At 54.7% G+C, this 16,550-nt stretch overlaps 1 protein-coding gene across 7 annotated transcripts in view; it reads right to left on the reverse strand.

Annotated features, from left to right (window-relative positions):
• Window positions 1-1,631: 1,631 nt before the first annotated feature.
• PLEKHA7 (pleckstrin homology domain containing A7) overlaps window positions 1,632-16,550 on the reverse strand; it is a gene marked incomplete at its 5' end in the record, with an annotated part of 210,850 nt that continues 195,931 nt past the window's right edge. For 4 of the 7 annotated variants that reach the window (XM_082843986.1, XM_082843984.1, XM_082843988.1 and 1 more), the window contains 8 exons: window positions 1,632-2,342; window positions 5,785-5,927; window positions 6,693-6,826; window positions 9,014-9,172; window positions 11,991-12,191; window positions 12,777-12,880; window positions 14,724-14,841; window positions 14,934-15,122. In XM_082843986.1, the coding sequence (XP_082700112.1) occupies window positions 2,320-2,342; window positions 5,785-5,927; window positions 6,693-6,826; window positions 9,014-9,172; window positions 11,991-12,191; window positions 12,777-12,880; window positions 14,724-14,841; window positions 14,934-15,122 (1,071 nt within the window). In that variant the 3' untranslated portion in view covers window positions 1,632-2,319. Of the gene's footprint in view, window positions 2,343-4,191; window positions 4,350-5,784; window positions 5,928-6,692; window positions 6,827-9,013; window positions 9,173-11,990; window positions 12,192-12,776; window positions 12,881-14,723; window positions 14,842-14,933; window positions 15,123-16,550 lie in introns of those variants that run through there. The other 3 variants (XM_082843989.1, XM_082843990.1, XM_082843985.1) reach the window with 2 other exon arrangements.

Here is a 16,550-nt window from a genome sequence, read left to right on the forward strand (position 1 = left end):
GGGGGGCGGAGAAGGGGGCCGGGCCATGCGCCTGCTCACACGTGACATAGCCGGAGGGTGCCTTTTCCAGATCACGCGTGCTCTCCATGAAGTCTGAGGTGAGGGCCTGTCACGCTCTCTGTTTGAAATTTGGGCCACGATTCTTACAGAACAGGCTACCCCTCCTCCCGGCAGGAGTCACCCTGTGGGGCGGGGCGGCCTCCTGTACCTTTTTTCTTGCCTTGCACTCAGTTATGGACAAACCCTCCTCCCCACCGCCCCTGCCTCCCTTTCATAGGTTATGGAGATAGGTCCAACTAATGCTTAAAACCAGAGAGTATTTTTCATTTTAAAATTCAAAAGGAGAGCAGTAGCTAAAAAAAGCAGCCGCATTCCCTCTTCAGAATGCCTTGGTATCTATTTTCTCCAGTTTAACTAGTTGGAAAGTCACTCTAAGCTGAGGGCGCCCTATTTGGCAACAGAGAAAAACTGCCATAGCAACAAACTTGGAAGCGCACGCATCCCTAAACTGAACTGGCCTCTTGCCTTCTGCTTTAAGCACATATCACAAGTCAAAACGAATTAAACACAAGTCCAGTTTGCAATGGTCCGTCACTAACCCGCCTCATTGGAACGAGCTGGAGGCGTGTGGGCTGGAAGAGGGCCTGCGGAGTCCCTCCCTTTGTCTGGGATTGCAGACCGCCTGCCAAACCAGCCCCGCACAGGAGTCCACAGCCCGGCGGCCCCTCAGCCGGGCGGGGGCGAGGTGGGGGGCCATCCTGAGCGGCTGCTGAAGCCCAGCCGAAGGCCCAAGTGCGCAGGCCTTCCTCCCTCAGGCCTCCAGAGTCAATCACGTGTCACGGAACTGTCATCAGGAGAGACTTCATAGGTGAACACTGCCGGATCCAGAGCTGACACTGGGGGTTTTCCAAGGAAACGGGAAAAAACCTAACACAGGCCACTCAGGAGAATATAGGCAGCAGAAGGCAGGAAGCATATCAGGTTAATAGTTTAATCTGTACATCACATTTTTTTTTTTTTCAAACCATTACAGTTTTATTTAAATTAACTTTTTCTTGCAAAATAGTCATTTCATTTTTTCCAACAAAATTTTATAAAGGCAAAAATAAAATCTTATTTTGGCAAATGTCATGAAGTTGATACTGGCAGCATATGGAGTTAGTTAAAAATAGACGGCAACTTCTAAATATATTCAAGATTATTTTTCTGACCATAGTCAAAGACAAATTTTCATTTAAAGTGTGGCTCCACCCAATGGAGTTGTTTTGTTTTTTTCCAACTTCATTTTCCGAATGCAGAATATCGTGACTTACATAAAGGGCCACAAACACTGCGCCTGGCTTAACAGCGCCCTCCCCGTTTTAGGCTGGAAGTCAAGTCATAGTCCTGTCATCATGGCCCTGCTGGCCATGAGGGAGAATAGGGGTCCGCTGCCTGCCCACCTGCCACCTGACCCAAGTCCTGGGTAGGCTGACCTGTGTTCTCAGGGGCCAGCCGCAACGAGCCCAGGTTACCTATCACAGCCTAGTGCGGACTCGGGGAGCTGTAGGTAGATGCCACCCAGTGTGACGTTTATTGCTTATGATACAAATCAAAGGTGTTTCTTCTCACCTTTTCTGTATTTCAAAGTGTTTTTGTTTTTTAATTACAGCGAACTGTTTTTGTATTTTTTGAAGAGCCCTTTGCTGAGAGAACCTCATGGGCAGGTTGGGAACCAAAGTTCTTGGACACACCTTTGGGCCTAAGCCAGACCCAAGGCCGAGGCTCCACGTGCCAGCTCGGTGGAGTTTCACCCTACAGAGCTGGTCATCAGGCCAGGTCAGGGTCAGCTGATCACTGCCCTGGACAACACACCAATGAGCCCAACGCTGGAATCCACTGGAAGTACATCTCCAATCCAACCTCACCTGAGTTCAGCAGATGCTGGACTGGCCTCTGCTCACCCTGCCCTTCGGCTCCCACCCACACCCACCACCCAAACGGTACCTGAATCTGTATGTGCAGCTCCAAAATCCTGCATCCTCACCTTCTCAGCCACTCAGCCCTTGAGGTGAACATTATAAAATATAGCCTGATTCTAAAATACAGAGTCAGTATTTTACAGTGTGTATTAAAAGTGCCTTTGTCACATGTAAAAAGGAGTCTGAACTAAAACAAGCGTGGGTTTTAGGCCCTAGCCCTGTGGTGAATGCCCCACAGCTGGTGGTGCTCTGTCCTCCAGCCTGAACCCCGGCTCAGCTGGAAGGGGAAGAAGGATCAATCTTCTCGGAGGAAACTGGTTCCACTGGCCCCTGGCTCCAGACTTCTCTGCACGCTGGATCACGGGTCAGTCACTGCCTGGGCTGGCAAAAAGCACAGGAGACAATGAGAGGCTGGCAGGACCCCAGCCCACGTCTGGGGAGCAGGCGGTGGGCATGTCTGTGCACACGTGACAGGGAATGGCAGGCTGACAAGACAGAGAACAGCAGAGCAGGGGGCTGGGGCAATGCGGCCGCTGCTGGGGGACCCTTGGCTTCGAGGACTAACGGGTGTCCCACCTTTCCTCCACCCTCACCACTTCTAGGAAGTTTGCCAGACACATGCTGGCCCCTAGACTGGGTCCCTGCTCTGATAGGGCAGAAGGCCTGAGCAAAGAGGACTCTGGGGTCCAGTTCTGGCCCTGCCCTTCATTTGCTGAGGGACTCTGGGTAACTCTCTCAGCTTTCATGGGCCTCGTTTTCTTAATCTAAAAACAGGGTGACTGTACCAATCTCCTAATGAGGGTGCCGGAAGGGTACAAGGAAATGTGTGTGTGCTCTGAAAAGAGCATTAGAGGCCTATCTCATGACCACAGGGGCACTAAAAGCAGAGAGGAACAGAGCCTCTCCTCTGCCTCTCTGTGGCCTGGGGTGGTGTCACCACACTCGGATCTCCAGGAGAAAACCATACACCATCCCGTGGCCCCAGAAGACCCTGCAGCCTTTACAAAAGACCTGGCTGGAGCATTCCCCGGGGTTCCTCAGTCACGAGGTCCCTACTTCACACCTCCCGAGAGCCTGGCCCAACAGGCCGACTTCCTCCTGCCACCCTCAGGACAGCGAAGCGCCCAGGCGGGTGGACACTTGCCCAAGACCATGCCTCCGTCCCAACCACACACCGCCATCCCTCACTGCACTCCCTTCTCCAAACATCTAGAGCCCCCGGGGGTGGCCCAGGTGGGCCAGTGGAGGTGGCCCAGGTGGGCCCAGGGTGGCGATGGAGAACAGAGGCTCTGAACTCGCACAGAAGGGGTTCGAGCCCTGGCTCTGACACAGCCGCAACTCCTTGGGCAAGTCCCTCAGGGTCTCTGAGCTGCGCTTCCTCATCTGTAAAACCGGGTGAATATCTCCATTGGGTTGTTGTCAAAGGAGATGATCAGCGCAATGCCTGGCACGGAGCAGGTGCTCAGCAACGTTAACCCTAAGTGTATAGAGGGATGAGAGGGGAAGCCCTGCACAGTCGTACGAAGTGGAACATCAGGGAGAGGGCTGCCGAGACCCCTGATCCGCCCTCCCCGTCCAGGTGAGCCAACAGCCAAGAACTCAGAACAACAGCCTGGACTTGGACCCGGCCTCCCGACTCCTGGTCCAGCGCTCCCTCCCTACTCCCACGCTGCCTCCTCTCACCAGTAAATGCCCACGTGGGGAGGACTCAGAAGGGGTGCTGGAATGTTCTGCAGGGGTGAGGGCCATCGCCCCAGGCAGCCTCCTCCTGAAGCTTCCCTTGTGACTGGAATGAGCCCCCACCCCTCACAGGGCCCGTGTCCTCATCTGCAAAACTGGTTTTTCTAGGCTCCCGGTTCTTCAGTTTCTTTGGCCAAAGCCCTGACGGGGAGAGGCCATGATCTAATTCGTCCTTCCCAGCCACCGCCCCTCCTTCCCAAGCTGGCCGTCTGGCCTGCCCTGGTCCCCTGGGGCACTGGGCCGCCTGCAGGAAGGACAGCGGGGCGGGAAGGGGCACAGCTCTGCCTCCTGAGATTTCAGGGAGCCAGGGGGCTTGGATCACACAGTTTCTACTGTATCGGAGCCGCTGAACATTGAGTTCCTAAAAATCATCAGCCCCCAACCTGCCTACCGGTCCAGGAGGGGTCTCCCCAGCAGCCGCTTTGCCCATGGAAGGAAGGAAGCGTCAGCAGGTGGCACTGCAATCATCTCAGCAGCAGAGGGGAGGGGACATGCTCAGCGCCAGGTGAGGGGCCACGCCAGGAGGGGGGCTCTTACTTGGAAGGTGTTAGACAAAGGTGTAGTGGAGTCCGTTGTTTAAGGGGGGGTAAGGTGGCACCGTCCTGGAGGACAGGGGGGCTTTAGGCGGGAGGAGGGCCAGATGCTGCGCTAGACGGGCAGATAGGAATTAAGTGGCACGTTAGGTTCCTCGTCTGCTCCTGCAGCACCAGACGCCCTGAGCGGCAGGGCCGGGGTGCCGTGGGCCCCGCTGCCCACCACTAACGGCCTGGGCTTGCGGGGGCATATCCATGGGGCCTGGCGGGGGTCTGGCCTGCAGTTCCCAGAAATGTCTCTGAGCTGGAGAGAGGGAGCAAGAGTGAGCAAAGGCTGCAGCAAAGGTGGCCACTGAGCAGGGACGTGACTGCGGGTGTCAGGTCTGGGGCACGCTCGCCTGCTGGTGGTTAAGGAAGCCGAGGACAGTAGGTCCACATAGGTAGAGCAAGCACAGGCCAGAGAGGAGGGCACTTTATGGCAGGGAAGGTGCCCCTGCTAGAGCCCTGCACACGGGAAGGAATTCAAAATCGCCACGATGGGCTCAGGGAGCCCCAGGATCATTACGAGGAGGGGCCCGGGAACGCCGTGTGCTGTCTCCCCAAGGGAAACCCCCTCTCAGCCCACGCACATGTCCTCAGGGGAGTCAGAACAGCAGGGACTTCAGCGACTCTGTACGGGATCCGAGCTGGGAGACAGAGAACAGGCTGCCCCTTGTCCTCGGTCATACCCATGGTTCTGCTTCCCAGGGCCAGCCACTTCAAGGTCCAGCAGGCCCCACCCGTGGTCACTTCTAGACCCTTTGGCCAGGGCTGGAGGGCTGGTGGGGACTGTGACCCCACTTCAGGCTCTATGACCACCCCTCTCACACCTGGCCAAGGGCACCACCTAGACATGCAGTGGCAGCTGCATCTGGGGAGGAACAGCACTAGGTGAACTGTGAGAGCTCACACGGGGGGGCACACGTGGGTGGGGAGAGGAGCCAGGAGTCTCCTTCCTGGCGCGCGCGCACACACACACCCTCCCATCCCATGATGCTATTTTTTTCCCACTGGACAGCGAAGTCCCACTTCCCAAGTCCTGCTTTCTGGCACAGGCCACTCTGATAGGTGAACAGTGACTTTGATTTGGGAACCAAAGCATGGACCCCAGGGAGGGTTAGAGGGGCCCCATTCTGCCTTGTCCCGGCAAGAAATCCAAGCACCAAAAGGCTTTCCTGCCCCTTCTTCGTGAGGCCAGAAACCTTAGCCTTGACCCCTTAGCTCAGGAGAACAGGAAAAACCTGTTCTCAACCCACAACCTCAGAGAAAGCGGAATAGCAGTACCACTCCGAAGATATAAGAATGAGCTATACACCCTCTCCCGGGACACTCCTGAGCCCCAGTCCCCCTCGCAAGCCCTGCAGTGCGCCGGGACAGGGGAACATACCACTGTCCCTCATCTAGCGAGCCTGACGCCTGCTTTTCCACCGACCCCGACAGGCCATGCCAGGCCCTGAGCCCAAGGAGCAGGGGGTGTGGCCCAGCCTCAGAGGCTGTCCCCAGGGCCTCACCTGCCACCTGCTTGCTGCGCTGGGAGGCCTCTGAGGCCAGGGCGTAGGAGATGTTGATGATGCGCTCCTGCGCCTGCAGCTGCGAGTCCAGGTCGGCCACGCCATCCCGGTCCTGGCCAGACACCGGCTGCAGGTTGCACATGCTGTGGGAGAGCCAGAAAGCAAGCTGTGGGCCTCGCCACCCCCAGGCACCTGCCTCAGGAGAGCAGAGTCTCCCTGGCCGGAGGACCTCACCCTTTTGGGGGCATCAGATAAAAATGGTGCACCTTCTCTCCAGACAAAGGTGCACATGCTTCTCCCCAAACACCTAGTCACAGCTTTGTTCCTCCTTTGGTGGATCACAGACCTCAAGATAAGAGCTCCAGCTCTATGCTCCTAGTAAATCCAGACGGGAAAAGGCTAACCGCTCTCTGAAAGGGAGACCCTCAAATACCCAGTTTACGTTTCTGAGGCTACCATCCTGGCCTCCAGGGATGTGGGCAAGGCCTCTGGCACCTCAGGACAAGGCTGGGCCCCTGGCTGTGGTCTGGGGGTCTGTGTGAGGGAACAAGGGCCCTAAGGCTGGGAGGGCCGTCCTTGGGGCCTATCTCCAACTGTGTCCACTTCACCACCACACTTGGCTCCACTCCCCACGCTTGCCAGGGCCACGGGACCCAGATTTGGGGCCAAGGGCCTAGGATGGCCCTCTCAGTGCTTTAGACCTCCCGGATGACCTGGGCAAGCTCCCTCGCTGATCTGCGGGTGACATGCTGAGAGCCGGCCTGCTCCTTCCCATGAGCAGCGCTGGTCTGAGACGGAGGCCTGGCAAGACACACTCCCCGGCCAGCCCAGCCCGGGGCCCATTCAGCTGAGACACCCCTGGGGTCGGCCTAGCGGGTCGTCAGGACTCAGGCAGCAGGAGGGCTGACCTGGACCGGGTAAGGATGTTACGGATCTTCTCGGCCTTGCGGTGCCGTGCCTGCAGCTCCTCCAGGCTGGGCGGGTCTTCAGGATCCAGCTCCACGTAACGCTCGGGGATGGAGACCTTCTCTGGTTTGGAGAGCTGAGGAAAGGTGGTGGGAGGCACAGATGTTGGGTTTGGGACCTGCTCCCCCCATCCTGTCCCCCGCCATGAGGCACGCGGAGGAGCCCGCAGACTTCAGTAACTTGCTAAGATCACAGTGGCAGTTCACTGTGCAGTCCCGATCTGAATCTGGGTCTGACTCCAAAGCCCGTGTTCTATCTACCGTACCAGGCAACCTCCTACAGGCCAAGGGAAGGGAAGGGGGAAGGCGAAATAACTAGACCAGTAAGCCCTGAGGATACAAATGGTCACCCTAAAAGCTACCCTTGATGTGATCTGACCTCTCCAGCCACACTGACCCACCTCGGCCCCTGCTCTTTCCTCTGCCTGGGATTCTCCTTCCTTGGGCTCCATGGCCTCTTTCTCATCCTCCCAACCTCACCTCCAGAAAGCTTCCCTGACCCTCCTTCTCCCATCCACCCACCCCTGCCACTCCCTCCCATTTCCTGTTTGTTTCTCCACTGTCTAGAGCAGGGACTTGGTACTTAGCAGCCCTTCAGCAAACACTCCTTGGATGGGTGTCTGGGTGGCTGGGTGGAGGGATGAAAGAAAGTGATAGTGCTTTCTGCCCCTACAAAAGACCCAGACAGAAGGCAGCCACATTGAATCTACTGCTCTCAGGAGGAAAATGACCCCAGCTCCTCCCCTCACCAGTGTCTCACACAAACCCAACAGCAACCTCAGCTTGGTGAACCTTGACGTGGGCCAAGAGCGCTAAAGGCAACTTTTGCACACACCTCAGGGAATTTTTTTCTTCCTTGAACTACATTAAAATGGGGTTGATTGAAACTTCCAAAAACAAGCTAAATCCAATCCCAGGGCAAATCTGGACTTGAATTTAAGCCCATGCAGACCTTTCATTCTGGTGAAAGATGGCAAGAAATAAGCTCTTTTCTGTTATTTCCCATGAGGACAGATGCAGAGGAAGGAAGCAGATTACATTGTAGCAGGAGGGATTTAGGTTAGAGATAAGGAAGAACTTTTTCCCCTGGCTGGCAGGCCAATTAGGACACCGCAAAATGCACTTCCATTGCCAAGGCAGTGTGTAGAAGCTTCTTTTGTGGACCTGAGAAAACACGGACCTTTGGCTGTTTCAGAGGTGCCAAAGGGAAAAGGTCTGAAGGCAGGGGACCAACCTCGTTAAACCCTGGAGCCCCTGCTGATCCCAGAACCCAGCGACTCCACAGGCGTCAGTTTGCCCCCATCCTGTCTGATCTATCCTTCATGTGGTGAGAGCATTTCGTCTCATGCAGTTTCAGGCCAGGCCAAGTCCTCATACAAATGTGTTTGGGATATCTGTGGGCCACTGTGCACTTCATTCAACAGAGCCGTCATTCAGCAAATATTTACAGAGCATCTACTGTGTGCCAGGCCTGGTGCTGGGTGCACAAAGGTGAACCAAACAGCCAAAGACACTGCTCTACAGAGCTTACAAATGGCACAACATAGGCCACAGGAGACCACCCTATGTCTTGAAGACCCTAAGTGTGTCACGCTCTGACTCCCTTTCTCTTCCCTTGGGTAAGAGACGGTCCTGACTGCAGTTACTTGCTTTTCTGGGCCTGCCCGGCCATGATGCATTTCAGCCACCAGAGGGCGAAATAACCCAGACCAGACCTATCCAGGTCTCCTAGCCTCTGCCATGGCTGGATATTTCACCTGTGATTTCTAAACCTGCCCTGCCTTTTCCCCAAGTCTGACTGCCCAAATTGGCCTGACTGGCCAGATGCAAGACCAACCTCTGGTTTTCCAGGGAACATATACTAACAGTAACAACTACCTCATCACATGCCTACCATGTGCCAGGTCCTGTGCTCACAGCTTTCTGATCATTGCTAATCGTTCGGGCAATGTGCTGAGTCACTTAACCCTCCCCACAACCCATATTACTGCTGAGGAAACTGAGGCACAGAGAAGTTAAATGACTTGCCACAAATTACAAAGAGAGACAGCTCTGAACCTGCATCAAAATGTCTGGTCTCCTCTTACTACCTCCAGGTGCTGTCCATCCATCCTCCTGGGCCACACTGAGACGGAGCCTGTCCTTATTCAGGGCAACAACCCCCCCCCCCCCCGCCCCGCTCCATGCCCCTGGGAGGGTTGGTCAGGCTGGCATCTGAAGGCTGGGCCTCCTGGGGGCAGCGTGAAGGAAGCCCCTGCCCTCACCTCTCTGCTGATGTCCACGTCATAGTCTTGTGGTTCCAGGTCCAACTCAGTGACAGGCATAGCCTGCACCTTCAGCCAGCCATTCTCCTCCTTGTCCTTTCTGTCCCCTTGTACGGCCCGTTCCAGCAGCTGCAGGTCAAAGTCCTGCTCGCGCTTCCACTGGTAACAGAACAAGAGGGTGAAATGTAGTCACTTCCTGGCTATCCCTTTTGGGTAGGTCTTGCAGGCACTGGGGTCCTTGGGAAGATGGGCCTGTGACTCATTAGCGAAAAGCTGTGTGACCATGGACCTCAACCTCATCTCTAAAACAAGGCAGCAGCAATCCTGTGACACGGATGGTCTCTGCTGTGTTCTGAAACTCTGGGACAGAGAGAACAAGGCCTCTGCCCCTTTGCTACAGCCGGACTCCAGACTGCTGATTTCTCTCTGATATGGGCCCCAAAGTGTCCAAACCTCCCGGGCACGGGTCTAAGATCCACGACTTCAGACTCACAAGGGTCCCCAGGGATACAGGAGGCTCCCAGGTCCAAGAAGGTGACCCTAAAACAGAAGCTGGGACAGAGCTCAAGAGAAGAGGTTTGCCGCTTCTGCTGCATGACAGATCACGGAAGCCCTTCTGGTTCGGGAGCCATATGTTGTTCCAGCTCAGAAACAATGGGCGAAACAAACCCTCTGAGGCCCTGGTAAGCGAGTGGAATAGCCAAGAGCCTCTCTAGTGGGCAGTCCCAGCAGGACACAGTTATGGGTGGGGAATAATGCCCCCACGGTGGGACTGGGGAGGCACAAGAGGAGCAGCTTGCGGCCAGGGAGGCCGATAAGCTGCTGCGTATCACGCAGCTATTTGGGGCAGATGTTTTAAGTTAGAAAAACCAAACACATGTAAAATTTAAATGCTAAATCAAATGCAACAATTCCAACTCTGTAACAAGCAGGCTTCACAGAGGGAAACTCTAACCCAGCCACTTTAAGATCCCAGCACAACGGTTTGGCTCCGCCGCGGCCTTCCTAATCACCTGTGGCCTGCATCCCCACAGGCCTCGACGCCGAGCAGGTTGTTGAGAGGAGGGAATGGGCCCAAAGCCTCCCTTTTCTTGAGCAGAAGCCAAGCAGACGCTTCTCCATCCCAGGTTGCCTTCTCCTTCCCACCCCACCCGCCTCACAGAGCCCCAAGTGGTCACCGTTGTCTTTAATGCCCCCTCAAGCCCACACTCACCCAAGCCCCAAACCCACGGCCATAGCAGCACATTTCACCCATTCGTGCACAAGCTCTCCATACTGATTCTACGTCAACGTAATCGCTTTTAGGTGATGGTTTCCAATTAAAGTGTAAAAGGTTAGGCAGTTGAAGATTCAGGGATGAAAAATTAATTTCATGATTCACAAAGAAAACACACATTTTCTTACACGCTCACCAGTGCCCCAAAGAGAGACAAGACCTCACATAAACCCAGCCTGATTGTTTCCACAAACAGAAAAAGTTCACTGGACTCTACAATGTATCCTGGGGAAGAACCACGCCAATCCATTATCATTAAGCAACACGTTTATTGGCGCTGAGGCAGAGACTTACACAAGTCTTTTTTCTTAAAAAGAAAAATTACAAGGTATTCAAGTTACGAATTTTAGATCATTTTTCTACATTTGAGACATCAGGTTGTGAAAAGTCAGTTTTACCTCATATGACACTTACTTATAAAGTTTAAAAGTTACTGGCTTTGCAGCTTTTCAGGATATGAGTATCCTGGGTCTTACCCCTTTGGTGTCTGAGCTAACAGCTGCAGAGAGGCCCTCTGAATACAGATCATAATGTATCTTGCTACCCGTTCAAGTTATTAAATACTAGAAACACAAAAAGTTTTCCGTAAGAAATTGTGCCGATGGGGCCGGAGGAATTAAAACTGAACCACCTCAGACTTGGCAGAATGTATTCCAACATGCAGTCTCTGAAGTCTGTGTCTACTGTCCAGATGTGAGGCGTGGACTTTGATAAATTCATCATGCCCAGACCTCTGACAATGACCACGGCCCTCAGGCAGTGGGGCTGGCTCAAACTTGTGGGGCAGCTTTTGGGATAAGGGAATTATGAGTCAGTAAGCCTGCATAAAGGGGGCGGCAGAAAGGTGAGTCACACATGGGAGTGCTCACTAGGCTACGGAGAGAAGAGCTGCTATTATAAGCCTGGTAACAAGAGCACAGGCCAGTTAGAGAATGGTTGATGCAAATTAGAAGCGTCTGTAGACACAATCAGGCAGGATTAGAGAGGCAATGAGCGGTAACGCTAAAAGCAAAAGAGCTTGTGCAATGAATTAGGGGAAGAGCAGTCAGGCTAGAGGTCTAGGGAAACATTTGATTTCAAACAACAGGGAAAAGTCAAATGGAATGTTTCCAAAAGGGACCTAAGGCGACTGTGGGCAGGGTGCAGTGCCTGGAAGCACCACCAGGGGGCAGCAGACGCCCCGGCTCTCCTGGGGCATGGGGAGGCCCGTCAGCACCGTGGTGGTGGGAGAGCCCCAGTCCTCAGAGGTGAGGGCCACCACCCTCTGCTCAGCTGCCCCACAGGGCACCCGCTTGGAGGTCTGGGAGGCTGGTTGGCTTGCACTCCTCCTCCTCAAATCATAGCACCACCTTTCTCCTCCACTCCTCGAACCCTGTACTTCCCAAGTCCTTGGTTCAGCTGAGAGACTCCAAATGCTTACAAAGGCCTCCCTCAAGCTCGACTGCAGAACTGACTGTGGACGTTCTCTCTGGCTCCTGGGCTCCTGCAGTGACATCCTCGTTCCTGCTCTAGTTCCAGGGCGCCCTCTGACCAAGTCACACATGCGTCCCGGCTTGTGGACACACAGCCCGTGGGGGTGTTCTCTGAGCCATCCAGGTCGACAGCCCACTCCCTCGGCGCTGAGAAGTGCTTGTGTCTGGGGGACTCGGGGAAGCTCTGCTCCCTGTCCCAGCCCCGCCTGCCTGGACCCTCCTAACATACTGAGCCGAGATCTCCAGGGAGTGGTTGGCCGAGGTAGCGGGACGAGGGCAGACCCGTCCTCTCTCCTTGGCTCAGCGTCCTCTTGCGCTCCCGGACCAGCGCCTTCTGGTGCCGCTTCATGCGCTCGAGCTGCTCCTCCGCGCTCATCTTGCCCCGCTGGTGGTCCCCTGAGTACAGGCGCTCCAAGGCACTCCTGGGTCTCTGAGGGGCAGGAGGGACAGACAGGGCAGCTGGGCTGGGAACACAGAGGGCAGCCGCCCTGCCGGCTTCATCCCCGTCTTTCTTTCTCTCTGTCTCTGACACACACACACACACACACACACACACACACACACACACACACACACACACACACACACACACACACACACACACACACTCCAGTTGGGCTCCTCCTGGCCACTGAGAAGCACCTCCTCTAAGCACACTCATGGACATGATACCGCTGGCCCTCACGGGCTCTCTGGGCAGCACCCAATTGTGCAGATGCAGACACTGAGGCCCAGGCCTGTCCAGTTGAGCAGAAGCACATCATGGGCCACAACTCAGGGTGTGACTCACTGGGCGAGACTGGGGAGAAAGGTGGGAGCCCCTTGGGAAATGGGGAGGGCAGTGTGATGCCCTTCTTGGTGGGCAGTGGTGAAGGCATCATGAGCACACGGTGACAGGGAATCTGAGCTCTGGAGGGGTCACCTGACAGGATCCCAGTTACCGTCTACCTCAGAGCCCTTCCCTCTGTGCGTGAGGGAGCAGTGAGCCCCTCAGGAACTTCTCAAGGCCACTCACAGGGTAGGTCACCTTGCTGCTTTCGGCATCTAGACCCCTCCGAAGCGTGACGTAGGGAGCAATGGTGGACGACTGCTGGAGCCTTGACGTGGACCCCGAGAGCCCTTAGTGAGGAAAGGGAAATGCAAGTGGATTTGTGGTGAGGAGGACAGGCCACCAGCCCTTTCTTGATCAACTCTCACTCCCGTGAGGGGACCACGAGGACCCAGCCAACAACCCACGCTTCTTCCTCCCCAGGGCCCGGAAGAGCAAGGCCCCAGGTAGGGAATGAGGGGCCAGCCCATGGGTGCCCTCTGTCCCCTAAGGAAGATCTGGGGACTACCCTCGTCTTCCCTCACATGCAGAAGACCTGGGCTGCTTGGCAGGAGGAAAGGATGGAGGGCGAGGAATGCCCTGCATCACTTCCTCCTGATGAACTCCTATGCATACTGTGTGATCCATCTTGGATGCCTGCCTGTGAGAAGCCTTTTCAAATGCTCCAGGCAGAATCAGTTATTCCCTGTATTCTTCAGTATATTCACTGGTTACTGCACTGACCACAGTGTCAACATGCCTGTCTACAAATTCAACAATGCCTGGTTGAATGAATAAATGACTGAATGAATAAATGAAGAATGGAAAGAAGGCGGCACCAAGCATTTACTGAGTACTTACTATATAACAGGCAGGCATCGTGCCAGGTATTTCATATAGATTTTGTCCCGCTGGCCCTACAAAGTAGCATTACCTAACCACTGTGGAGGTACGCAATCTAAAGCTCAGAGAGGTTAAGCAACTTGTCCAAGGTCACATGGAGCCTCAGCCCGTGCTTTCTCCACTAGCAACATTCTTAGCAAGGCTGGTCCCTGACATCTGGAAACGGGCATCACACTGAGGACTCCACCAGCATTTAGCACGTAGGAAAAAGAATGATAAATGTCCTGCAATGCCCAGAGACTCCTGAGCGACAAAGAACTGTCCTGCCCACAGGCCACTAACACTGCCATTGATGAACACCTCTAGGCTGTAATGAAAGAAGGGAAAAGGGTCCCCAGGCACAGTGCCAAGGGTTGCTGTGGCCCAACTCAGCAAAAGCCAGTCCCCTCCAGGGACCAGCTCAGGACACAGCAAGCCTGCACAGCATCGTGGGCTGGGAGTCACATAACCCCATAGGAGCCCAAATCATGGCGTTGTGGCCTCCTGTTTCCACACCCTGTCAAGGGGGGAAAGCGCCTGACCTCCCACCAGATGAGGGAGTGTGGTCAACCTGCTCTGGGGTTCCAGATGGCCTCCTTTTAAAAGGATTTCAGACAGAGGATCTGGCTATGGGGAAAAATAGGGCATGGGTGAGCCTAATGGCCTAAATCTGTTCCCACCCCCATCGCAAAGGGATAGGGGAGGAGAGTGAGAAGACCCAACTGAGGTGAAAGGTGTGTTTGTTTAAATAAAGGACTCATTGAGTCTTAGAGTGACACAGAAGAGGAGAAAAGTCTCTGGAAGGCATGAGATGGGATGGCCAAGCTGATGACAGTCACCCAACATCCCAGCCTGCAGCGTGGGATTCTGGCTCTATCACTTATTGGCTAATTGGCAAGTTGTTTCATTTCTCTGGGCCTTGGTTTTCTTATCTCTAAAATGGGGATAACAACAGTACTTCCCTCACGGGATTATCATGAATCTTAACTAAGTGAATATAATAAAGTGCTTAAAACAGCACTGGGCTTTATAGTAACTGCTATTATCATTGCTCCCGGGGGAAGATGTAATAAAAGAGGATGAGAATCAGGATGTGAGCCAGAGGCAGGACGGACAGGCCCTCCCTACAGCCCAGAGTCGGCTGACAGCTGCTACCCAGGCTGAGGACCCACGCTGCAGGCAGAAGGGTGTGAGGACCGGGTAGGGCTGGGGAGCAGTGGTGTGGCAGTGGCGGGGACGCCCAGGAAGACTCCATGGAAAATCTCGCCTTACCTCTGCCTGGCAACGTCTGGTACCTGCTCTCAGAGCCCACGAGTCCCAGGGAGGGAGGGGCCGTGTCCCCACTGAAGGTCGCCAGCTCAGGCTCACTGACGTATGACCGGAGTTCCACCTGTGGGCAGAGTCTGAGGCCGTCACACCTGCCCCGCCGCCGTCCCTCTTCCCACACACAGCGGGGCAACCCCAGGGGTCCCCCCTGCTCACCCTCGAGTCCCCGTTCACACACTGCCCCTGCTCCCGGTCTCGTTTCCTCTCGTCCGACTGCCGCTTGAGGCCCCTCACTGAAGTGTGCCGGATGATGGTGGCCTCCCTCGGTAGAGGTGGCACGGCCGGGGGCTGGTCCTCCGGGCTGTAGAGCTCAGGGAGCGGGGGCCTGGGAGGTGCCTCGTCTTCCTGCTCAGAAACAAAACCAGAACCAGTGCCCGGTGAGAGGATGCTCAGTGGCACCATCATAGTGGTGGCCCAAAGGGAAGGAGCAGGACACCTTGGGTCTGCAGGGAGTGACCACTTCAGCCCAAAGATGCCAACGTTTCCCCTGGTTGAGCTGTGAGGTCGGGAGACGTCTCTGCTCCAACCCCATCCTTCCCTTTGATTCACACATCTTCCATTTTTCAAAGTGTGATCTACACACAATGCAGAACTCAGGACACGGGTCCACGCTCTCATTCCACTGGCTCGGAGTGCACCATCAGGGGAGGCAGGCTGGTAACTCTGTGTTTACCTGTATGTTTATGACAGCACCCCACCACCGCCACCCCATCCCACCATGCTCAGACGGAGCCAGCCCGCGGTCCCTGCACCGTCTCTGGATCCTTCAGCAGGCTGGGGATCTCAGCAAGGACCATCTACATCCTCCTGCCCTTTCTATCAGAAATGCACATGGTTACAAAATATTTCCTCCTTCCCGACTCAGGCACAGAAGAGGCAGTCAGGATGGGTGACTCACTGCCTTCTCCACAGCCCACTCCCTGGGCTGGGATGAATGTAACTATTTTCCTTGAACCCCCCTGTCCACAATGCTCTCCGAGGGCTGTGGCCTCTCTATAGACCGACAGCCTGGCCCCTGACTGCCATGGACACCCACTCCTGGCACAAATGTCCATCCAGACTCCTTCCTCCTAACCACCCCCTTTCTTAGCCTCATTTTGCTTTGCTTTTCAGAGTTCAGGAAAGGGTGCTGTAAGCTTGTTTTGCAAAAGTTTATCAGCACTCTTCTAAAGCAACACATTTCATTCTTGTGTGAAGTTTAAGCTGCCGACCTAAGATACCCAGAGGCTCTCTGAGCATCAGTGGTTTCCAAACCCTGACAAGATCTTGGAATCACCAATTCCTAAAAAAGCCCCCCAGAAAGATAAACGCAAACCATTGATTGCCTTTGATTGAAGGGAATAGCATGTCTGGAGACACAGGGTGGAAGGGAGACGTTTTATTACATATTTTTTTATATCCTTTGATTTTGTACCCTTTCAGAGTATTGTTTAATTAAAAAAAGACATTAAATTTAAGAAAAGCCAAATAAAAATGAAAGAACTGGGCTTCCCTGGTGGCACAGTGGTTGAGGGTCCGCCTGCTGATGCAGGGGACACAGGTTCGTGCCCCGGACTGGGAAGATCCCACATGCCGCGGAGAGGCTGGGCCCGTGAGCCATGGCCGCTGAGCCTGCGTGTCCGGAGCCCGAGCTCCAAAACGGGAGAGGCCGCAACAGTGAGAGGCCCGCGTACCACAAAAAAAAAAAAAAAAAAGAAAGAACTATAGCTACATGCAACAATATGGGTGAATCTCACAAACATATTGTTGAAAGGATGCAAGATATGAAAGAAT

Source organism: Leucopleurus acutus, assembly GCF_964270905.1.
Source record: "Leucopleurus acutus genome assembly, chromosome: 8".
Classification (NCBI taxonomy): Eukaryota; Metazoa; Chordata; class Mammalia; order Artiodactyla; family Delphinidae; genus Leucopleurus; species Leucopleurus acutus.